We start from the raw sequence: 25,000 nt of genomic DNA on the forward strand, positions 1-25,000 counted from the left end.
GATGAAATAAAATTAAAGCTTTGGTCTACTGGATAAATCTTACATGATTTTAGATTTTATTTTTTATATTCCTGTGTAAGGCGTGTTACCCGTATAGGGATGATGTGGCTGGGGCAGTGCACCACCGGCAGCCCCGAGTCCATCAGCATCTGCCGCAGCAGTTTGACGTTGCGCTGGTGTTTGCGGCGTAACACGCGTCCTTCCTCGCCCTTCAGGATGCGGATGGACTCTCGAGCTCCAGCGAGCAGCATGGGGGGCAGAGACGTGGTGAAGATGAAGCCCGCGGCATACGAGCGCACCGTATCCACCAGCGTATTCGTACTGGCGATGTAGCCTCCGACACAACCGAACGCCTTTCCTGTACACACACACACACACACGTCACAGGAAGGAACCGCTTCATTCCAGCTTTAATTCAACAATGAAACAGAGCCACAGCATAAACAAAACAAATAATCTAATTTTTTTTTTTATCTAATAATCTCAGTATCTAAATGAATCAGGAAACAGAGCAAGAGAGAGAGAGAAAGAGATAGAGAAACATCCGGTTGAGCAAAAGCCTCATTCTGAGGAGGAGAAAAGAAAAGATTTCATAAGAGAACTGTTCACTAAAATTGGAACCTTCTTGAAGTTCTATTTTATTCCAATACAGAGAGTAGGTCAAGGGTCTGTGTGTGTGAGAGAGAGAGAGGACATGGTGTACTGCACGTTGCTGTGGGAGACGTTCCTGAAGGTCATTGTGGAGTTTCTGGGCCATGTCAGTGTGAGGGTCAGTCTCCGGAAAGATAAAACAACCCTTCTGTTCACCCTGAGCTTTTATTCAGTGTCAAGGCTGGAGCCAAGATGTCTGCTCCGTGTGTGTGTGTGTGTGTGTGTGTGTGTGTGTGTGCGCGCGTGCGTGCGTACACGTGTACGTGTGCATTTGTGTGTAAGCCAGCAGTTATCTCAAGCCATCTGAGAAGAGATGGAGCCCTTGGGAAAAAGAGATAGAGAGTGAGAGAGAGCTTGAGTATCAAGAGTCTCAGGAGAAGGATGTGACAAAACCAGAGTTGTGCCATGTGTCTGTCACACACACACACACACACACACACACACACACCTGCTCTTTACAGGCAGATAATGAAGCCACAGCTGAAAGCAACAGCACCAAGTGTTTATTGAGGTCTGAATCTGACAAGGGAAAGTGGGCGTGGCTTAAGAACAAACACAGACATGAGCAAAGTGTCTTGAGTTTAAGTGCATGTTTATAATTAATCTAAATATATATAAAATGTAAAAATTAATATTTTATCAAGTTATATGACGAAACATTCTTTGGCTGCTGCTATGGCTCCACCCCTACATTCAGACCCAAGTGTGTACGAGGAACTCACCGAGTGTTCCAGAGATGATGTCCATCTTGTGCATGACTCCGTCCCGGTCTCCGATCCCGCCCCCTCTCGCACCATACAAACCCACAGCGTGAACTTCGTCCACAAATGTGATTGCTCCGAACTCGTGTGCAACATCACACATCTCCTCCAGGGGACACACGGCACCTACGGAGGAAAAGAAACAGATTCATCTCCGTTCCTGAAACTAGCCAGTGCGCCGTTACCGCTACATCACCGAGCCGGTCCTCATTCTCTCACCATCCATCGAGTGGACCGTCTCAAAGGCCACGATCTTCGGAGTGGAGCGATCCGATTTCTCCAGAAGTTCACGCAGGTGATTCACGTCGTTGTGGCGGAAGATGAACTTCTTAGTGCCGCTGTTGCGTATACCCTGGATCATTGAAGCGTGGTTTCCAGCGTCCGAGTAAATCTCACATCCTGAGGAGAGGGAATTTGGGGAAAAAACGCTCAAATACTCAGGTTTTAAAAAGATTTACATTTTTATACTCTCTTAAGGATCAAAAAAATCCACATAACTTCCATCAGAACATTCAAGCAGAATTACTCATGAAAAAAAATCAAAAAAATCAAAAACAAAAAAGCCCCTGGGATCAGAGTTGGAGTTAATAACCTGAACGTGAATATATAAAAATTACCGGGCAGCATTTTGGCCAGAGTAAACAGAGTGGAATCATTGGCCACAAAACAGGAAGTGAAAAGCAGTGCTGCATCTTTCCCGTGAAGGTCAGCCAGCTCGTGTTCCAGATTCACATGAAATTTACTCGTCCCCGATATGTTCCGCGTCCCTCCAGCCCCGGAGCCGTGTTTCTGTAGCGTATCCCTGCAGGAAAAAACCAAAAAAAGACATAAATAATACTTTAAGATTTCCAGGTTAAAGCCCGGAGCGAGTGTAAGGTGTTAATGATGAACAGAGATAAAGCCACGCCGCAGTGACTCACATCACGGTCTGCACCACGCGCGGGTGGCGACTCATCCCCAGGTAATCGTTACTGCACCACACGGACACGTCTCTCTTACAGCTCAGAGACTCGGAGTAATCGTCCGCCATGGGGAACTCGGTCGCGCGCCGGTTCACGGTTTTAAACACGCGGTAGGTGTGGTCGTTTTTCTTCGCCTCGATCTTCTTCTCGAAGAACTCGTCGTAGCGGAAGTTGGAGACGGCTGAAAAAGGTCCAAACACACACTCCTGATTACTCACCTGAAGAGAACACTAATCTGATCTGCTCCAATTCATTAAAAACTTCAGTCTGAATCAGTTAGCTCTATCTGTTAGCTAAAACGGTCACAAGCTTCATTCGTTATCTAAGAACGCGTATGAGTGTGGTGGAGTAGAGCTGAGTGTGGTGTGTGGAGGTGATGTACATTTAGGCATGTTCTCCTGAAGCAGGTGAGAAACCATTGCTGGACGTTGTTTCAGCAGTTTCTTCATCAGATCCCCGTCAGGTTTCACGCTGTTCGCCAGCTCCACAGCAGTCACATCTGGAACAAAACACACAACAAAAATGTTAGGAAGTAAAACAGATTTTTATTTGATGTGTTTAAGCCAATCAGAACACTGTTACTCTGATCTATACAGTTACTCATAAAAACGTTTAGAAACCTTGCTGCAGGGTTCGGATTTCAGAGACGTCCTCCTGCAGCTCCATGCTGGCCTCACGCACCACACCACTGTTCTTCTGACCCATTTCAGCGGCCAGGAAAGGGCACTTGGAGGCGGTCGCTCCCGCTGGAAGTTTGGGGTGACCTGCTGGGATTTCAGGGGCTTTCTCAGTCTCTAAACAAAATATACATCACTGTTAAACATTTATGAACATTTGGATTGATTATGGCGTAACTGTGGCACAATAACATCAGGGCTTTAAGATTATACAGCTAAAAAAAAAAAAAAAAAAAAAAAAAGATGGCAAATTGATGAATTAATAAGAAAAAGCTTACAGGCTGAAAGCAAAGACTTTAGAAAAAACACTTAATTTTATTTTTGCTGAGTAAAACTGAGCTTTGGGAAAAGATTAACATCAGGTTTAATTAGTTATACTCTTAACTTTACTTAGTAACTCGAGTCACTAACTAGTTATTGAGGTTTAATTAGTAATAAACTAAAACCCAGTCCTCATTGTACTCTGCACCGCAGGATGTAATACCCGAGCTCCAGCTTCACCTTGTGAGCCTCTTACCCGTGCTGATGACATCATCACTCTTCTGGAAGAGGGAGGAAGAGGAGCAGATGGAGCGGACGAGCGGTTTGGATGCCAGGTCCATCATCACGGGACACTTCACCGCGTAGCTCACCAGAGTCTTCCTCGTCTGCTGGAAGAACGTCGGGGGGACACGGGACAGGAAAGGACAGCGGATGATGGCGTCCATGATGGTCCAGATCTGAGAATATAAATACATACACGTAAACAAACATGTAAATACATTTAATGAGGTTTATTTGTAGTGAACTTCAACAGGACATGGACTGAAGAGTGCTCTGTTTTTACTTTTAAAGAAAAAAAAAAAAACCCCATTTAGGACACCAGTGTGAGATTATACACAGCGTGACCAGATTAGAGAAATGACACAGACGAGGTTATTTACAGATTTTAACAAGAGATTACGGCAGAGAACGAGTTTATAAACCACGTGATAAAGATCAGACTGAAACAGGAAGGAGGAATGTAGAGAAAGAGGAAAACAGATTTCTGAAGTGTTCATGGTATACAAAACAAAAAATATATAAACAAGAGCTCCACACACACACACGAGGAACTGGTCTACTGGAGAAAGTGAGGTGGTAAGAACAGGAAGTAGAAGTGGGAAAACAGGGGGAAAGGTGTTAAAGGACACAGAGTGGGAATTAAGGTGAACAGGAACAGGAAGCTGTGACCAAATATGGGAATACAGTGAGAAGGTCAAGTCAAGAATTAGCCTGGAGGAGGAACTCAATGGAGCGGTGTTAGATGTTAGAGAAAAAAATAACTAAATATTTATATAGGAGTATTTATATTGTGTAAATATCCACACAATAAATATATCTTTATAATATGTGAAGACAAAAGAGAAATGTAGAGATTTATTAGCATTATTAATAATTATATATTTTAGCCATAAACTTTCTCATACTAGGAATTTTTATGTTCAGTTTCTGTGGTGTGTTTAGTGTGTGTGTGTAATGTGTTTTCGTTAATTTCACCATAAAGGATGGCTGTTAAAAGGCAGGACATGAAGAAACATGAAGTTGCGTGAGAGTGCTGGTGTTAAACCACATCTGCTTCACGTTAACCCTTAGGAGTTAAAGTCTGATTACACTGTTTTCAGCACAAACTGGTCTACAATAATATCTGAGCAGCATGTATGTACAAGTTTGTATATTGGAGAAAACAACAGTTATGTGATTATTGAAAACTACAAAAAAAATAAGTCACTGAAATAAGACCACAAAACACATTCATAACATTTGTGTACAAGACTTTTGTGACCTGGATCTTGTAGCCTGGAGTTTTTACTTCGAAATGATGTGACAATCATCCTGCTCACGTATTCACAGAAAACAATACATTCATTTAAATTTTCTTAGACACTTTGTTTAGAAAGTCCATGAGAGGAGGTGTGAATGATCATGAATAATGCTGTAATTCACACCAGAGCAGACAAAGACCCGCATAATGAGCTGCATAATTACCCCTTTCAGTCAGGTATGAGACTGAGGAAAGTGCTACAAGAAAATAATTTGAGGACAGAAACATATTTCTTTGTTTGTAGTTTATTTAGAATAACTCAAGATTCACTTGCAAGAATCCCAGGAACAGTTCAAGATAAATAAAAAGTGTAAAAACAGACATTCAGGGTAAAATGGTGCAAACAAAAACAGTGTGGGATATATATATATAAAAAATTAAACTGTCCAAAAACTGTCTGGGGGGCGTGGCCTTGTATGTAGATTACCCAGACTGTTTTCCCTGTGAATAGCGTGTGGGCGTGTCCTGCTTCAGGTCATTATCAGATAATGAAGTGCGACAGAAATTCTGTGCCTCTCCTTGGTTTCACACGGATTACATAAACTGAGAATGTTTGTTTTCGATGGGACTTCCATCATTTAAAAGTAGACCCTTTAAGCTTCCTATAGATATATTTCTCGTGTGTGTGCAGTATTCTCGGAGTTTCAGTTCATTTTATTGACACCTCTCAAAAATATTTTCACAGAGACAGACAGCTGAAAGCGCACGCTGTATTTTCTTTATTTTACAAAAGCACAATGTTTTGTGGATATTGTGAGTGTACATGAATAAAAGTAGACCCTTTACAGATTCAAATGATGTACTGCACTCATGTGTGTGATCAAAAATGATGGAGCATTTTAAGTTCTTTTCACGGTTACCAGAAAAAAATGCAAGTGTTCCTGCTGGTGGGTTTGCCGACTCCTAAGGGTTAAACACTAAATCTTTTCTTAAAGACAGTCTTTATGCTGTAAAGTAAAAAAAAAAAAAAAAAAAAAAAAAAAGGATTAACCCTGCCCTGTTTTTAACTGTTTGTTGTGTCTCACATGACTCCTGACCTGGCACAAGAATTAAATCCAAGTCTCCTGGCCTCACAGGGAGGAGGAGGATCACCACATCATTATCTACACAGGCTTCAGGGGGACTGGTGTGTCCTTCTCTACCATCTGAAGAAACAGATTCTCTGAACCCAACGTCCAGGATTAAACACACACACACACTCTCGGCACTGATGTCTGAGTATCAACGTGTGTGTGTTTAAATGAACAACTAAACAAGCCTTAATGTCTACTTTAAACCTAATACATAAGCCTGAAAGAGTAAAATGTGAACAGAAATAAAATCTAATATTCTGTGCATTATTGCTCTCACCATAGAAAAATGTTCATTTCACATCACTAAATGAAATCACAATTAAAATCTTTCTATGTAAACACTGCAGCTCATCTCCATCGTCCAGTCTTAATGCTAGCTGACCTTTATGAAACAAATCTAAACAAACAGGGTGGTTAGATAAAGAGTTTTCAGAGTGATCTAAGATAATTAAAGCTGTTAGACACCACACACTGATCACATGACCCACAGCCTGGACGAGGGAGGGGTGTGTGGGGTGGTTCTGGTCGTCTGTGCCATGTTTAATAAGGAAATCAGATTAGACTTGTTCTAGGTGATTTAAGTCATTGCAGGAATTTGACATGTTTGAGCGGAGGAATTAAAACACCGCAGGACAGCTCACTGTGTACTGTTTAATGATAATAATTAGAGTTGTGGTAGAACTTTTGTTCTTGATTGTGATCCTTCCCTCACGTATGCAGTGAGTCGTGACCGAGACTCTTCTCATGAGCTGAATCGGTGATTCCTCAGCTAAATGTACTGCTTTTGGGTCAGTGACAAATAACGTACTACACACCTTAGCTCTAGTGTATGAATGTCAGAAGTGTAATGTTTGACGGCACTGGCTTTAGCAGAAGACGCTGAATTATTAACATGGTGCGTGAGAATTTAAAAGACGTCTGCAAGACGTCTTATCCATCGGGGGGTCGTTCGGCCATCTTGAAAATGTTTTTTCACCCAACGTAATTTCTTAGTATCCCTGCCCCTCTTCTGATAGGTTAGTAAAGGTGTGAGTGTTAAGTGAACAAGTGCATCATCTGGGTATTTGAAGAGCAAGAAGAGTTTTCACACTATTCAATACTGCAAAATGGAGTAATAATGCAGGACAGTGCAGGAGGAGGCAAAATAATGCAGAATAATGCAGGAGGATGCCATCTGAGATAAACTTAGCATCTGAATCAGTGAATCATTTGTCATGACAGAGTCGCTCCACCTGTTCAGTGAATCCTATACAAGTTGAGACGGGAATGTTCAGTGTTCCAGTAAGTGTGTGTAAGTGTGTGTGTGTCCATGCTGGCTGTAGGTGGGTAACGTGTGTACGTGCACGTACTCGTACCCCTGCTGGCTTTAACGATAGGCATGAGAGGCGGGTACATGAGGGTGGGTGTGTGTGTATTTACTACATCACGATCAGGCTGCACTAACAAAATCACACAAAAACATCTAACTGACTGTAAGGACTCATATTTACACTTTAGGTTGATGTGTTTCTTAGAAACTCTGCAGGATGTAACACACACACACACACACACACACACACACACACACACACACACAGCTGAGAGACAACTACACAACTGATGAACTGATCATCCTTCAGCACTGGAGATTTACAGCTTGCTTTAAGAGTTCACTTCCTTACAGTGTGAGGATTCATGCTTTATATTTTTAACAAAAAGTTCATGATGTCTCACAAAAGTTGAGAAAGAAATCAGTAAATAAAACATTAATCTATTACTGAACCCCGAAACAGAGCCGAGGCAGAAACAGGAAATAATTCAGATTCATCTATAAGACCTGATCTGAGAAAGCAGTTGATGGAGATAAAGCAGAAAAAAAATTAAATGTGGGAGTAAAAGCGGGTCAGTCCTGTTTACTGCTCCAGCAGGGCATGGGATTGACCTTTATACACCCGAAATGAGCCAGAGAGACTCACAGGTGAGACACAGGAGGAGTTTTAGTAACTGGATTTAACCTTCAGAAAACTTTTCCAGAACATTTTAGAAGTTTTATCCATGTTTCTGCGTTACTCATGGATTAATTAATTAATTTAATTTTAATTCATTTTTAGACATTAAAAACTCTGGGTAAAAATGATAATATATATATATATAAAGTTATATTTATTTACAGTATGAAATTTCTACGTTTCATTAAAAAAAGCCTCACAGCTGAATGATATTACTGAATGACATAAATATTAATGATTAACCTCAGAACTGGATTCTGTTCATTAAATTACTGACCACTGACCACAGTGACCTTAAGACTATTACAGCAGGAGTGAAGGATGTGACAGTCAGGCTAATGACATCTACACAATAACAACAATAAGAAGACCAATAATAATAATAATAATAATAATAATAATAATAATAATACTAAGTCCTGTGAGCCTCAGACTTCCACAAGGACACTTAAACATTTAAAGCTGATAATATTCATGGCTGACATTTGTAAGATGCTTGTTTTAAGAATAATTCAGTTAAATATCTCGGTGTTTGAAAGAGAAAAGCGAAGTGAGATCTCCGAATGAATTAAAACCAATGAATTAGCATGCTAGCTCCATGTAGCACCGCTTAGCATCGTCAGTTTAACACAAAATACGAGTAAAAAGACTCACCTGAGGATCTACTGCTCTGTTCTGTGTGGAGTTGAAGGGCAGTGATGGACTTGTGTGGTGTTTATATTTGTCACTAAAGTGTTGAGAGATTAAAATGATCTAAAAGCGGCTCTGAAGGTGACAAGGTCTTGTCGTTATCCTGCACTGAGGACGAACAGTCGGGCAGGGACACACGCCGGATTTATATACCGTCTAAAATCTCGCGAGATTTCAGAGAGGCGACGAGTTCTCGGGATCTTCGGGTTCACCTACAGGTATAAAGGCGCATTAAATGCGAGAAGGATGAAGAGTAATGTAAAAGAGAGCTGGAAAAATGAGAAATAAAGAGGTGTTTGCATAAAGACTGTGTTTAGAGTAAAGCTTGAAGGGTTTAGATTAGAGTGCTGTAGATAAGACTCCTCATTCCGAGTTTACAGAGTAAAGAGGTTGTTATAAGAGCTTCAGAAGACTCCGATGGTGTGATGAGATGATGGAGGAAGAGTTACAGAAAGAAGTTTAGTTATGAAGGCTGTAATAGTGTACATTAGATATTCTCTTAAACACAGAAGGACACTTGGGATGAACTGGATGTAGGATAATCTGCTGGATCGTTCTGGATGATGATGATGATGATGATGATGATGATGATGATCAGCCACAAAGACTCTACCATCCATGACCTCAATCTATAATGATCTTCTTAACTACTACTGCACTTTTATTCCTCTACCCTCTCTGCTTTGTGCAAGATTTTATCACTGGCCAGTGTCTACAATAAAGCTTATTATAATGATGATGATGATGATGATGATGATGATTATTTTGCACCCAAATTAAACAACAACAACAATACTTTTACTACTAATAATAATTATAAAGTGCTGTGACAATTGGGACTGATTTTTTGTTAAATGGTGCCACCTAATGGACAGATCAAGTTACTGCAAATACCAAACTCTAATCAGATTCCTCCTGTGCTTGTGGTTTGATTTCCACTTCATCAGAGTAGATTCATTGGTTTATAAACTGATTTTCCAACATGAAGTTAAAATGAGTTGTAGTAAATTTCAATGTGGACTGTAAATGACTTTTTTCCTGACGTCTTCATCAGCGTCTAATATTTCTGACACAACACACACAAGAAACACCATATAATCATCCTGAGGAGAAATTCCGTGTATCAGAAGAACATCACATTTATTCATGATGTAGAAAATGACACATGAATTGAGATTTAAACATACTCTTGGCCAGTTAGTGTTTCTGGTAACATAGAAGTAAAATATTTATATTTTAGTAGAATAGGTTTATGATTCTTTTCGAACTCTTGCTCATTTGTGCAATTCCATATTATTTACAGGAGAATTTTTGAAGCATTTTTGGATGACTGAAATGCAAGAATAACTGTAATTTTTTTATTTGTATTTATTAGTCCTTTTTTTAAAAAGGACATACCATGTGACCCCATTTTGAATCAATAATTACAGAAGAAAGAGTGGACCATCAACATGATGAACAAAAACGACTTGTGTGGAAATTTCACTGGTGGAAAACATGAGTAAAGCTCTGATAGCAAAGTGTGAAACATTCAGCTGAAACAGCGTGTCTGGAGGAACCATCGCTCTTCAACACTGAACTCAGTCGATCCTGATCACTGAATCACAACAGACTTTAACTCTTTTTCACAAAAATCACTCACAGTGTACAGAAATTAATCCTAATCCTCATACTAATGAATCAATCATTATTTCCCATTTTTGTCTAAAAGGGTTAAAGGTCATGGTGAGCACTGAGACCTGAAAGCATTTCAATCATGTTATAAACTGAATAAACATGGATTATTGTGAATGTTTATATGTGCCAATAAAAATCTGCACTTAAAATTTACCAAAATGCCTCTAAGATTTTGTTAAAATATGAGCATTAGAGCAATTATTTCAGATTTTTAAAATGTTACTGTGAATAAAAACTAAACTTTTAGCAGGATATAACAATGTATTAGGACACACTGATTGGTAGATAAATTCTGCCACCTAGTGGTTAGATCAGGTAACTAAAAATATCAAAGTCCTGTCAAATTCGGACTCATTTTCATTGTTCATATACACTATATTGCCAAAAGTTTTGGGAATATTGCCTTGCTTTGGTCACTGGTGTGCAGTCATGTTGGAACAGGAAGGGGTCATCCCCAAACTGTTCCCACAAAGAGCATGAAATTGTCCAAAATGGACAAGAGTTCCTTTCACTGGAACTAAGGGGCGGAGCCCAACCCCTGAACTCAATGATCTGGAGGGGTGTCCCAATACTTTTGGCAATATAGTGTATTTCATTTATTTATTTTATGTCTATTGTATAAATGTTTGAGTGGAGCAGGCTTCAGGAGAAAAACACTACCGTCTGAAACCGAGGAAAAAAACCGAGAACAAGAAGATATTGTGTAAGCAACAGTAAGTCTCATACTACTACTAATACTATTAATGATGATGATGATGATGATAATAATAAGCGAAGCCCCGCCCACTCCGGATCTAACAGCGCAGTGTTTTCAGTTTCGTTTTCTCTGAAATGTGAAGTGAGTGTAAAGCAGAGAAGACACCCCGAGACACAGCTTTAATCAGCACTGGCTTTCTGTAAGTATCTTCACTCACACATTACACTGAAATCCTGGAGCTTCACTGACATTTAAACAGACTGCAGGAACATCAGGAAGCTACATGAACTTAAAGTCACTCATTAAACGGAGCTGCAGTGAGGATCTCAGTCTTTAATAATCCCGCAGAAACTCACAGCTTTAAAGCGTTTTACTATCTAACACTTATCCTCATTATTATTCAGTTATCTCTCGATATTAAATACAACATTTTATACTCAATCTACAGCTTTTAGTAATCCTGATTATCGAATAAAATCGTCTTTAGTCTGCGAAGAGAAATCGAAAGTAACTGCTGCCGTAAAGAACATCCGATCTTCAAGCAGCTTTTTATAAAATATAGCAGGAGAAATATAAAGATATAAAAAACTTCAGTGTTAATGATCAAAACTTAAACAGAAACGCAGACCCTGCAAACATCACAAAACATCACTAAAGCTGCAGAAAGTGACAGGGCTGAAAGCTAAAAATTATTATTTATTTACTTATTTATTTGCATCTTATGAGACCTTTAATTAGTGGCTCTTTCTGGAGCACAAACTGTGAAAAGTCTTTTGTTTTCCTCCTTCCTTTAATTAAAGTTCTTTTTAAAAACCTCCAGCTTCCTCATATGTGCCGAGGGAATCAGGTTGGACAGCATTCTTTTGTTCCTTTATTGCTTTATGATATGTGTAAAGTTCTCTCTCACTCCTCACCTGTTCACCTGTCAGAGTGTTTACTCAGTAACACACACCATCATAAAGCCAATGGTGCAAATCAGAAAAAGGACGGATTTCTTACAGATGTTTTTGGTTCCAGATCTGAAGCTACTGTAGAAGAGTAAATAAAGAAACTTCTGATCATCATGGCTGATGAGGATATGGAATGCTCAGACCTTGTAAGTGTCAGTTTAAAGATCTAAAGTTATTTTTTTTAAAAATTCATCATTGTTGTAATAAATGTGTTATATATCATAAAGTTGAATAAACAAACACAACACACACAACAGCACACCTAAAAACAAAGTAATACCAGACACAGAAACTACAGCTCAGAGTAAACTACAGCTCAGAGTAAACTACAGTACAGTGTAAACTACAGTACAGTGTAAACTACAGCTCAGAGTAAACTACAGTACAGTGTAAACTACAGCTCAGAGTAAACTACAGTACAGTGTAAACTACAGTACAGAGTAAACTACAGTACAGTGTAAACTACAGCTCAGAGTAAACTACAGTACAGTGTAAACTACAGTACAGAGTAAACTACAGCTCAGAGTAAACTACAGTACAGAGTAAACTACAGTACAGAGTAAACTACAGTACAGTGTAAACTACAGCTCAGAGTAAACTACAGTACAGAGTAAACTACAGTACAGAGTAAACTACAGCTCAGAGTAAACTACAGTACAGTGTAAACTACAGCTCAGAGTAAACTACAGTACAGAGTAAACTACAGTACAGAGTAAACTACAGTACAGTGTAAACTACAGTACAGAGTAAACTACAGTACAGAGTAAACTACAGTACAGTGTAAACTACAGTACAGTGTAAACTACAGCTCAGAGTAAACTACAGTACAGAGTAAACTACAGTACAGTGTAAACTACAGTACAGTGTAAACTACAGCTCAGAGTAAACTACAGTACAGAGTAAACTACAGTACAGTGTAAACTACAGTACAGAGTAAACTACAGCTCAGAGTAAACTACAGTACAGTGTAAACTACAGCTCAGAGTAAACTACAGTACAGAGTAAACTACAGTACAGTGTAAACTACAGTACAGTGTAAACTACAGTACAGTGTAAACTACAGCTCAGAGTAAACTACAGTACAGTGTAAACTACAGCTCAGAGTAAACTACAGTACAGAGTAAACTACAGTACAGTGTAAACTACAGTACAGTGTAAACTACAGTACAGTGTAAACTACAGTACAGAGTAAACTACAGCTCAGAGTAAACTACAGTACAGTGTAAACTACAGCTCAGAGTAAACTACAGTACAGAGTAAACTACAGTACAGTGTAAACTACAGTACAGTGTAAACTACAGCTCAGAGTAAACTACAGTACAGAGTAAACTACAGTACAGTGTAAACTACAGTACAGTGTAAACTACAGCTCAGAGTAAACTACAGTACAGAGTAAACTACAGTACAGTGTAAACTACAGCTCAGAGTAAACTACAGCTCAGAGTAAACTACAGTACAGAGTAAACTACAGCTCAGAGTAAACTACAGCTCAGAGTAAACTACAGCTCAGAGTAAACTACAGTACAGTGTAAACTACAGTACAGAGTAAACTACAGTACAGTGTAAACTACAGTACAGTGTAAACTACAGCTCAGAGTAAACTACAGTACAGTGTAAACTACAGTACAGTGTAAACTACAGTACAGAGTAAACTACAGCTCAGAGTAAACTACAGTACAGTGTAAACTACAGTACAGAGTAAACTACAGCTCAGAGTAAACTACAGTACAGTGTAAACTACAGTACAGTGTAAACTACAGTACAGAGTAAACTACAGTACAGTGTAAACTACAGCTCAGAGTAAACTACAGTACAGTGTAAACTACAGTACAGTGTAAACTACAGCTCAGAGTAAACTACAGCTCAGAGTAAACTACAGTACAGAGTAAACTACAGTACAGAGTAAACTACAGTACAGAGTAAACTACAGTACAGTGTAAACTACAGTACAGTGTAAACTACAGTACAGAGTAAACTACAGCTCAGAGTAAACTACAGTACAGAGTAAACTACAGTACAGAGTAAACTACAGCTCAGAGTGAACACAAGACTCTATAACACTGTAATGTACTGTAGGATATTAAACTTGTACATGTTTGTATTTTATGGTAAAGATGACATCATTACATTTTTCAGACACAAAATCCAGCAAATCCGCTCAGACCACAAGATCAAGACAAATCTATCCAAACCGACACGACCACAAACACACAGGTTCTTTAAAGACATCTTTGAACGAGGATAAAAAATATGATTATTGTCATTCACATCCAATCACATCTAATCTAATCACATCTAATCCAATCACATCTAATCCAATCACATCTAATCCAATCACATCTAATCCAATCACATCTAATCATATCCATAATCCTTACTAACTACATCTAATAATAACTAATCAATCCTAATGACATCTGATCATTACTAATAAACACTTCTAACTGTGTAACTGCGGTATCTCTGGGTAATAGTAAAGTATCAGTCTCGAGTGAAATGTAATGTTTTGGCAGTAAATACATTCCAACACACCATGGAATATTAAACACATACACTCATGACACTTTATTAGGAACACTTTATTAGGAACACACCAATCTGGAGAATCTACCTGCTGATAAGGTGAACATCAGAACGTTTAGGACACTCCGTTTCAAATCAGAGATTGTTTAAATAAATGCTGACCCCACATGTCCAGATAGTGTCTGAGAATCCTCATCAGTAACCGAAGGAGAAACAGTTCTGCTAGAATAATGGATCAGTGAATAACAATCAGAAAGCAACGCTTTTCACTGGCCTAAGAGAAAATCAGATATCGTGTGTGTTGTGATGAGAAGAAATAATGAAAGAAGAACAGCATGCTGTCTGAACTCTGGAGTATAAACACAGCTGACCAGAGCTGAAGGAGTTCTACCACATCCCAAAAGGAGTTCTGCTGGACTCAGATGTAGAGACTGAAGACCACAGAAAACATCGTCATGTTCATGAAAGCAGTTAGTGGCGACTTTTGCTTTGTGACATGGTGCATCAACATGCTGGAAGCAGCCATTAGAAGGTTGATGTTAATGGCCTACAGAGAACTTTCCCCACACGATCACACCACCTCCACCAGCCTGAGGTGGTCACTACATCTGTGTTCCCCAGCAGAAATCCTGGTTCTTCAGGCCACCTGTTCAGTTTTGGTGTCTGTGTCCACTGCAGCCTCAGCTTTCTGTTCTTGGCTGACAGAAGAGGAACCGATGTGGTCTTCTGCTGTTGTAGCTCATCCACCTCGAGGGTCAGCATGGTGGTGTGCATTCTGAGATGGTTTTCTGCTCTTGTGTGGCACCAACAACAACACCACTGTCAAATCACTGACATCACATTTTTCCCACATTCTGGTGGTTGATGAAACATTTCTCACAGCTACTGGACGTATCTGCAAGATGTTCTGCACTACACTGCTGCCACATGATTGGCTGATTAGATATCTGCATGTGGGATTGGATGTACAGGTGTTCCTAATAAAGTGGTTGGTGGGTGTAAATATGACATTATTGAATGATAAATAATAAAAAGGTCCCTGCAAAGTCCATGATATGTTTCTCCACATGTAGGACATCGGAGGAGATGCATCTTCATTTTTAGAGTGCTTTTTCATGGTGTTACGGTTGACAGAATGGTGTGAGCTTCACACAGGTGATTTAAATAATCATGAAAGTGGAGCTCAGAGAATCTTCTGAAGCAGCTGTGTAACTCGACACCAGCAACTTGTCAAATTTGTAAAACTTTTACTTAAGTTTGGGATTTAAGTTTCTGACTCTGAATCTGGTCATGATGTATCATATGAAGTTATGGACTTGGCTAATAAGACATGCGTGAACATTAATGCTGTATCTCTCACAGGAACCTGAAGAGATGGACACATCTTCTTCTTCACCATCCAGCAGTGGAAATGATGCAGTGAGTGGTCAAGGCTGATACTCCAGAATTATAATCATATAATCCGCCAGAATATTAAGAGATTAATATCAGAGAAAATGTTTATTATTTATAGCATTTCTTCAAGTCGTCATCTGATGTTCCTGCACAATCTTCTGACCAAACTCCTCCAGAACAAACCCAGAATCATGAGGTTTGTTTCTTTATTTTCATAATCAGAAATCTCAGGCTTTGTTCTGTTACAGTATAAATGATGCTGCAGTCACTAGGATGAAATAACGCATCTTTCTCATGTATATATTAAATATTATTAAAGTTACGTATTTATATTAAATTACTAAGTGACTATTTTAGATCATATCCATTTCCTCAACTATTAATGTTCATGAATTTATCCTGTCAATATAACATAATATGAAAGAACTATTGGCTTATATTTAGCAATTCAGAATGATTAAAATCATGAAAATAGATAAACTAGTTCTTAGTAAGACGAGACTGAGTTCATTCTTCTTCTTCTTCATTCTATATTTCCAGCATTTGAGATGATTCCTATTTTTATGTATCTATAGTGAAGAAGGAAAAGATTATGCATTTCAAATAACATTTATTTATTTGTTTTTTTGTTGTTTTCTTTATCTATTGATAGCAGGACTTGTATAGAGCAGGTCCAGGAGGATCAGATCCTGAGGTTCTTGCTGCTGCTCAGGTGAATATCAGCATGTGTCTGATTTTGTCGTTGGCTCTGTCTGTTTTAATCAGTGCTTGTGATACTAATCACATCTAATCACATCCAATCACATCTAATTCATACTAATAACATCTCATCACCTATTTTTATGTATCTATAGTGGAGTTGGAAAAGATTATGCATTTCAAATAACATATTTATTCATTTTTTGTTTGTTTGTTTGTTTGTTTGTTTGTTTCTTTTTTTAAAATGTTTTTATTGATAGCAGGACTTGTATAGAGCAGGTCCAGGAGGATCAGATCCTGAGGTTCTTGCTGCTGCTCAGGTGAATATCAGAATGTGTCTGATTTTGTCGTTGGCTCTGTCTGTTTTAATCAGTGCTTGTTTGAATAAATGCTGATCTCAGAAATCTGGATTTTGTTGAAGATTTCTGTACCACAGTCTGATAATCCTTCTACAGTAACTGAGGGACATCAGCTAAACCTTCTGAACATGGGAGCTCCAGGCCTGGTAGAGCTAATTTAAGAGATAATAACTCTCAGAAATAACTCTTCATTGCAAAACAGAAAATCAGATATGACATGTATCATGATGTGAAGGTATATGTCAGGGTTATGCCATATATAGCAGATGCAGTACACAGTGAAGTGAAACAACATTCCTCCTAGACCAGAGGTGCTACACAGAACACAGACAAAGTACAGGTGATGCGGACGAACATAGAACTAAACTATACTACAAGGTGCAACTCTTAAAAACTAAACATACAACATAAGTGCACAGGATGACAAGACAGTGCAGACAAACAGGACATATAACACCGACTCTGTTCAAAAGAATAGTGTTTGACAGTGGGTGCAAAGAGATACAAATATTAAAGTGACATGTACATGTAAACAAGATCAATGTAAAGTGATGTGTACATGTAAACAAAACAAATTTGTGTGTATGTGTCCAGCTCAGTTCAGATCTCTGTCGCTTCACTGACCACAGCCTCCTTTATAGTCTGTATGTTGTTGCTTGTGTGTTCTGTACTTCTCTTTTACACTCAGTACTGAAGTCTGCATGTGTGTCTGCTGTCTCTATAACCTCCTGATCTCATAAAGCGCTGTCTAACCACAGGAGTATAAACACAGCAGCTCAGAACTGCAGGAGTTCTACAGCTATAAATAAGAAATATTATTATCCAGTAGAGATTAAATAGTAAGTATTTTCCATTTAAAACTCTGTATTTTGTTTGATATTACAGGATATACACAGAGATCAGACAAGTCTCTCTGCAGCTTCAGACACTTCTCAGGTTAATATCAGTTTCTTAAATCATCACTGATATTATCAGGTTTAACTGTAGAGACGGAAATGGAGTTTTCACCATTTTTTCATGATTGTATTGACAGTGTGTGTTATATATGATATGTTTCTTTACAGGCCCTGAATGGATCAGATCAGGAAGCACAAAATTTTGCTGCTGCTGCTGCTGCTGATGATGTTAAAGAGGTTAATATCATAGTGTATTAAAATGTTTATATGTAGAGTTTAATGAGTGTAGACTTACTGTGTGTCATTTTACCTAGACGTCTTCATCAGCGACTAAGAGTTCTGTTACAACACGGAACAAACCTCCTGATGATGAGGAGAAGGTGAATATCACATTTAATCATGATGTAGTGGACATTTATCTGCAGACGAGAAGATAAAACACTGAGATGATAAAAAAAAAAGATGTTAACAAAGCACTCTTGGAAAAAATGTATTAGATATAAAATGTTAATATTACAATCCTGAGTTCTGAGGGGTCGTGAAAGAGAAAACTGGAGGCAGGCATTTAAGGGTAGTAGGTCTTGATGTATTCATCAAAGAGATCTCGGCTCTCGGCTACAGTAGGACCGGTGGTACCTGCCGATCTCCTGATTCAGGCATTCGCTCTGTCCATTGGACTGCGAGTGGTAGCCAGAACTGAGGCTCACGTTGACCCCATGGTGGGTACAAAAGGCTCTCCAAACTCTTGACATGAATTGGTCCAACACGATGTCTTCTGGGAGACCGTAGGTGTGGAACACTTGGTGAAAGAGCGTCATGGCAGTTTCCATTGCTGTGGGTAGGCCCTTGAGTGTCACCAGCCGGCATGCTTTGGAGAACCGATCGATTTCCACCAGGATTGTATTATAGCCTCCCGAGTCAGGGAGAACTGTGATGAAAACCACCACCATGTGGGACCAGGGCCGCCTGGGGATGGGCAGGGGCTCCAGCAACCCCATGGGGAGCTAACAACTCGTCCTCGACTGGGCGCAGGTGACACATGCCCCCACATACTCCTTGATGTCCCGAGACAGTGAGGGCCACCAGAACCGGTTCTGGATCAGGGTCAAGGTGTGGAGAATGCCCGGATGGCCTGAACTGGGTGCCTCGTGCACCCATTATATCACCTGAGGACGTAACATGGTGGGAAGAGCACGAAGAGTTTGCTGGGAGGACATGATGATGGTGCGGTTTGTTCTTAAATGATTGTATCATAATCCATTGTCCTGGAATGATAGCATAACCACCCTCGGCCGGGGGGTTGGGGGGGTGTCTCTGCAAACAAATACTCTGTCTTTAACCAACTCCACTGCCTTAGACAGATTCTTACAGTAGCAATATGAACATTTCTGAGGTCAATGGCTCCTGGCACAGACATGGGTCACCCTGTAATTATTTCATGAGGGCTAAGCCCAACAGAGCAGTTCAGGGGCTGATCTTATGCTGCACAGTACTGCAGGTAGAGCTTCAATCCAAAGTACTCATTTTACTCAGTCTGGTCTTAATTATCCTATTAGCTCTTTCAACTTGACCTAATATGTTTCTTTACAGGCCCTGAATGGATCAGATCAGGAAGCACAAAATTTTGCTGCTGCTGCTGATGTTAAAGAGGTTAATATCATAGTGTATTAAAATGTTTATATGTAGAGTTTAATGAGTGTAGACTTACTGTGTGTCATTTTGTCTAGACGTCTTCATCAGTGATCAAGAGTTCCGTTACAACACGGAACAAACCTCCTGATGATGAGAAGAAGGTGAATATGACATTTAATCATGATGTAGTGGACATTTACCTGCAGATGAGAAGATAAAACACTGAAATAATAATAAAAAAAGAAAAAGAACAAAGCACACAAGGATATATCTGGTAATGTATTGGAAATAAAATGATAATATTATAATCCTGTAACGAGTTCTGAGGAGTCGTGAAAAAAAAAACTAGAGACATGCTAAAAATGTAGTCTAGTGTAATCTGGCACTTGACCACACCCCTGTTTTCACATTTCCCTTTCTAATTTGTATTTTCTTATAAAACTCAGTATTTTGTTTTACAGAATAAGTACCAGACAAGTCTCTCTGCAGCTTCAGGCACGTCTCAGGTTAATATCAGTTTCTTAAATCATCTTTAATATTATCAGACACTGTCTTTCACTATTTTTTCATGATGGTATTATTATATTGAAATACAGTGTGTGTTATATGATATGAAATATGTACCATATGTTTCATATGACATATTCATGAAGGAGAATTAATGGATTATGGGAACTCAACATTTATTCCTGTTTTCTTTAATACATTAGGATACAGCAGATAAGAATGAGTTTCTGACCTCACCCTCAGCACCTCAAGATGTTTCATTGGTTCACGTGAAAGTGGACTGGCCAGGAGAACTACCTGAGAAATGGAGATTTTATCTGCAAACAGCTCTTCAGTCCTGGTGTAACTCTGAGAAAACAGTAAACTGCACTGTTAATGTAGTTCAGCTTTTGGATGACGGACGCACTGCAGAGGTGGAGGTAACGCCATCAACTGGTGAGAAAGCTATTTATTTTTTGTTGCAATTCTGAAAACTGACTAGAATTTATTCGGTTTATAATAGACAAGATCAGCAAATTTGTCACTTTTGTTTCCTATTTTATGCTTAAAATGTATTTTCCACATTTCTATTTCCTAACAGCTTTAATTGATATAGAAACTGCCACTTTAATGTTCAAGAAGGTCAACAGAGAAGCCAAAGTCTACTTTCAGAAAGCTGAACCGCAGCCTGGGAATAAATCTTTCACTCTGAAGGTAAATCTGTGTTAATACTTTCCTCTTCTTGAGAATGAAATTAGGACAAAAGCAGAATTTCATTTTGCCATTATATATTTAATACAAATGCTAACACTAATTCCTCTTCTGAAGTGTTAAACGTGACTAAAATTATTTTTCAGTTTGTTGTCAAAACATTTTGTGCTGTAACCTTGAATGAACCTCTGGTAGGAATGGGCAAGCCCCAGAAAATGTTGCAGTTCTTTAATGTTGAAGAGGGTTGGCCATTCAGTGACTGCCTTGACTTTTTGTTATCATCCATTTCTACCCCTTGGTCACTGATGATGTATTCCAAGAAAGTGGTCATGGTTTGGTGAAAAGCACACTTTTCAAGTTAACAAAGAATTTTTGTCAGAGTAAACATGACAGTACTTCGCGCACTTGGATGACATAGTGTCCCATAGTCTTAGAGTAAATTAAAATGTCTTCATGGTATACAATAACGCAAACATTTAATAAGTCTCTAAAGATTTTGTTAAAAAATGCTTGGAACACTGCTGGGGTGTTTGTAAGTCCATACAGCATCACCTTGTACTCATAACGTCCATGCAAGGTCAGGAAGGCTGTTCAGGTTGTTTGTCTCCCTCTCGGCTTCGAATTAGGTTATATACGCTTCTTAAGTCCAGTTAAGTGAACACCTGTGTCTCCTTGAGTTGTTCAAGGGTGGGTGGGGCCAGTGGCAGTTGGTATAGGCACCTGATGGTTATGGCATTCAAGCCTCGATAGTTGATGCATGGTCAGAGGCCCAGAAATCCCAGAATCCCAGAATTATGGGGTTGGTGGGTGATGTGGTGATGTACAGAGTCAGTGCCTCCATGTGGAACAAGGTGACTTGCAAAGTTATCAGAGTTGTGATGTGTGATGTAGCCATCCCTTATAGATTGATTGTCCACTGCTGTGATCATTAGTAGGACGGAACACTGCTCAGTGGGGAGCTGTAGGTCTTGAACCAGTTGACAGTGGATGAGGTTAACCACTGAACCAGAATCTATCAGGGCTGATGTATCATAATCCTGATTAGCAAAGCGAATCTTAGCTGGCAACACAAGACTATAAGGACAATGACTGACTCAAATTAGTAGCCTGTGACGGTTTTTCGAGGCAGGTGGCGCACATGTGTCCAGAACATCTGCAGTAGAATCACGGTGCTGACGCTGATCCGTCCTACCCAAATGTATGGGCTCGCTGGGGCTAAGGCTGGGTAGGTACTCTAGCATGCAAGGGAATACAAAACACGACTCAGAATTACAGTAAGAACTAACAATACTTTGTGTCTAAGTTAGCGTGAGCATAGTATTTAGAGCCATGAACCCGGAAAAGTGATCGCTCCCTCTGGTGTTTCGGGAGGGGTGGTGCAGATGATACTGTTACAGGACTGAGCTCATATTTCTTCTGTTAATTGTTTAATATTATTGCTTATTTAGGCCCTGGATCATAATGGACCAGTAGCGCAATAACACATTATGCTGCCACTTAATAGTTTCTAGGTGAATTTGTGGTTAACACATTTTAAAAACTGTTCTACACAAATAATGAAACTGAGTATTTAAATAAAAAATCAACAAACAAATAAAAAAAACAGTAAATTGCTGTTAAAGAAGGCCTGTGGAACCTAGCAGAGTCAATATTTATAACCTAATATCAGTCCATATGAACCATTTTCATTATCTACATTTTTAGAAATGTAAACACCTTATGTAAGTTTTATAACCTGCATGTTGATAAAGTGGTATCACTGTTAAAAAAGTATTTCCATTTTTTAGGAAAACAAGAAAGTGACTTCTGAGAGTGATGCAGGAACAATTCACATTTCAAACACGATGGATGTAGGAGCTGCTTCTATTGTCCCAGGACATGATGTGATGTCCAGAGCTTCAGGTGCTCTTACTGTCCCTCCCTTTCTATACTGCTACCTGATTCAAGCTTACAAGAAGGAGGTGGAAAAAATTGAGAATGTGTTTGGAGTTAAAATAAAAGCAGAAACATGTATTTCATTCTCCACTGAGAAAACTGATGAGAAGAATGGAAGTGATTCTGTCAGAAGAGCTACTGAGGCCTTTACTGATCTTTACCAGGCTAAAGCAAATAATCTCAAACCTGTTTCCATTCCTCAAATACACATGGAGTCTGAGATCATGAAAGAGGTGCTGCGTAATATTCCACATGAAGAGAGAAAGATCACGTTAAACATGTCAGCAAACAACCACCTGCTGTTTGGACCAGAAAACATTACATCAATGGTGGAACGTCATTTAAATCCGGATCGAGGTGATGAAGAAGCAACATCATTTAACCACAGCAAGTCACATAATATGGAGACATCAAGTAATTGGATTTCAACACAAAATACCTTTCAGAGCTTGGACATGGACATCAAGGACACTCCCACTGTGATTGAGATGGATGAGGCACACTGGCAGCTGATGGAGGCTGCATGTAAGGAACAGATTAGGAAGATCCAAAATAAATATGGAGTTGAGTTTCATGCTGAACCAGTCCAAGGCTCAATGAAGGTGCTCGCCCTCTCTGTAGGAACTCATCAGGTCAATCTTCAAGCTCACGCCCTCAGTGCCTTAACTCGTCTCTACCAAAAGGTAGTCACCTCAGCGGCCACCTGTGATCTTAAAGATGCTTCATACACTGAAACTAGTACACTAGTGTCTCAGGTCTTTGAGAGAATTCGATCTCAACACAACTGTGTTGGTGGAGGAGAAAGAAATGGAAGCTGGAAACTTTTTGGACTGCCAAAGCATCTTGTTCCTACCATAGCTGACATCGAGAAGACTATTGGACAGCCTGTATTTGATGAAAAAAAGAAGAAAATGCTTGGATATCCCTGGAAATTTCCACAGGCTAGTGGATTTGAGAGGGATCAAATGGAGATGGATGTGATGAGAGGGGCACATGGCACTGACCTGAGAGCTGGAAGAGAGAATCCTGATTTCACCCAAAAGTTCCCAAATAAAGCAATAAAAAATGATAAAGCAGAAGAAAATGAAGATAAATGTTCAATTTGCCTGGATACGTTTACTGAAAAGACAAAACTGGCCTGCGGTCATGAGTTCTGTAAAGAGTGTCTAAAACTGTCAATAAAGAGCAGTGGAGAAATCTGCCCTCTGTGTAAGAAAATCTTTGGGAAATTAAAAGGAAACCAGCCTGATGGACAAATGCAGGTCAAATTCAAAGATACGGACCTCCCTGGATTTAAACACTGTGGCACAATTGAGATTTATTACATCATACCAGACGGCCATCAGACGGTAAGAGATCCTTCTCCTTTCTGTCTTAAAATCATTTAACCCCAAATTCTCTGATGTGTGTAACACCAACATTAAAGCAGCTGGAGGAGTTTTCACTTTGCCAGCATGTGTGGTGATGTTAACACAGTTTTCTTGATCATAAGTTCTAATTAACTAGCTTATTAACTAGCAGAAATGGTTGTTAACTAGCAGAATAAAGACACGTTGTTAAAAGAATAAAGCGGAATAAAGACACAGTTAAAAGTGATAAATGAATGGAGAAGACTTTATGACCAAATTTCCTCATGGAGAAATGGGAAGTCAGTGACTAATGCTAATGAAACCTGTGTGTCTTTAATACTACAGTCGCTCATTAGTTATATAACTACTGTATCCTAGGTGTTCTACTGCTTACATCATCACTGTCTATCTCATCTATCCATGTTACATCTCTAACCCCCTTTTTACAACTTTATTACTTAGAGTGATCATCCAAACCCTGGAACACGTTACCATGGAACTCATCGCACTGCGTACCTACCGAACAACACTGAAGGAAAGAATGTACTCACGCTCCTGCAGAGAGCTTTTGATCAGAAACTCATCTTTACTGTTGGAATCTCCAGAACAACTGGAGCAGATAATGTGGTGATCTGGAACGACATTCATCACAAGACGAATATACACGGTGGACCACAGGGGTAAGCAGAGTGACTGTTAAATAAAAGTCAGCAAACTGCAAAATATTTTGTAGTATATTACACACATGTAAACATCTAAATGTAACAGGAATTTCTTCTTTCCTCAGGTATGGCTATCCAGACCCTAACTACTTAAAGAGGGTGAAGGAAGAGCTGAAAGCCAAAGGCATTGAGTGACTGAATAAAAATACAGAACTCTGAATAAATATTGTATTTATATCTGGATTCCTTTAAAATACTATTAAAAACAAAAAACAAAGAAGGACACACTGAGATGAATGTTATCTTTAACGCTGTGTGACATGCCTACTGCAGATTATTAATCAGGTGATGGATTGAATATTCTCTTTGGTAGATTTGATGGAT

The 25,000-nt window shown here is 39.2% G+C and overlaps 2 protein-coding genes across 7 annotated transcripts in view; one reads left to right on the forward strand and one right to left on the reverse strand.

Moving 5' to 3' along the window:
• alas1 (aminolevulinate, delta-, synthase 1) overlaps positions 1-8,771 on the reverse strand; it is a 10,082-nt gene extending 1,311 nt beyond the window's left edge. Inside the window, exons 1-9 of one of the 2 annotated variants that reach the window (XM_058373701.1) lie at positions 8,610-8,771; positions 3,569-3,770; positions 2,995-3,141; positions 2,757-2,873; positions 2,333-2,555; positions 2,030-2,214; positions 1,632-1,811; positions 1,374-1,538; positions 90-358 (exon numbers count right to left, since the gene is read on the reverse strand). In XM_058373701.1, the coding sequence (XP_058229684.1) occupies positions 90-358; positions 1,374-1,538; positions 1,632-1,811; positions 2,030-2,214; positions 2,333-2,555; positions 2,757-2,873; positions 2,995-3,141; positions 3,569-3,758 (1,476 nt within the window). In that variant the 5' untranslated portion in view covers positions 3,759-3,770; positions 8,610-8,771. Of the gene's footprint in view, positions 1-89; positions 359-1,373; positions 1,539-1,631; positions 1,812-2,029; positions 2,215-2,332; positions 2,556-2,756; positions 2,874-2,994; positions 3,169-3,568; positions 3,771-8,609 lie in introns of both variants that reach the window. The other variant, XM_058373700.1, reaches the window with a different exon arrangement.
• A 2,329-nt stretch (positions 8,772-11,100) lies between these two features.
• The window catches only part of LOC131342740 (E3 ubiquitin-protein ligase DTX3L-like), a 14,085-nt gene continuing 185 nt past the window's right edge, over positions 11,101-25,000 (forward strand). Inside the window, exons 1-18 of one of the 5 annotated variants that reach the window (XM_058373919.1) lie at positions 11,101-11,218; positions 12,037-12,115; positions 14,106-14,183; positions 15,855-15,911; positions 16,006-16,083; positions 16,540-16,599; positions 16,847-16,906; positions 17,831-17,881; positions 18,010-18,078; positions 18,156-18,221; positions 19,432-19,491; positions 19,569-19,634; positions 19,935-19,979; positions 20,184-20,415; positions 20,561-20,673; positions 22,458-23,954; positions 24,417-24,634; positions 24,742-25,000. The exon at positions 24,742-25,000 is cut by the window's right edge and continues 185 nt beyond it. In XM_058373919.1, coding sequence (XP_058229902.1) covers positions 12,083-12,115; positions 14,106-14,183; positions 15,855-15,911; positions 16,006-16,083; positions 16,540-16,599; positions 16,847-16,906; positions 17,831-17,881; positions 18,010-18,078; positions 18,156-18,221; positions 19,432-19,491; positions 19,569-19,634; positions 19,935-19,979; positions 20,184-20,415; positions 20,561-20,673; positions 22,458-23,954; positions 24,417-24,634; positions 24,742-24,811 — 2,853 coding nt within the window. In that variant the 5' untranslated portion in view covers positions 11,101-11,218; positions 12,037-12,082 and the 3' untranslated portion in view covers positions 24,812-25,000. The remainder of the gene's footprint in view (positions 11,219-12,036; positions 12,116-14,105; positions 14,184-15,854; positions 15,912-16,005; positions 16,084-16,539; positions 16,600-16,846; positions 16,907-17,830; positions 17,882-18,009; positions 18,079-18,155; positions 18,222-19,431; positions 19,492-19,568; positions 19,635-19,934; positions 19,980-20,183; positions 20,416-20,560; positions 20,674-22,457; positions 23,955-24,416; positions 24,635-24,741) is intronic. The other 4 variants (XM_058373920.1, XM_058373921.1, XM_058373922.1 and 1 more) reach the window with 4 other exon arrangements.

This window comes from Hemibagrus wyckioides, linkage group LG21 (genome assembly GCF_019097595.1).
Source record: "Hemibagrus wyckioides isolate EC202008001 linkage group LG21, SWU_Hwy_1.0, whole genome shotgun sequence".
Lineage (NCBI taxonomy): Eukaryota > Metazoa > Chordata > Actinopteri > Siluriformes > Bagridae > Hemibagrus > Hemibagrus wyckioides.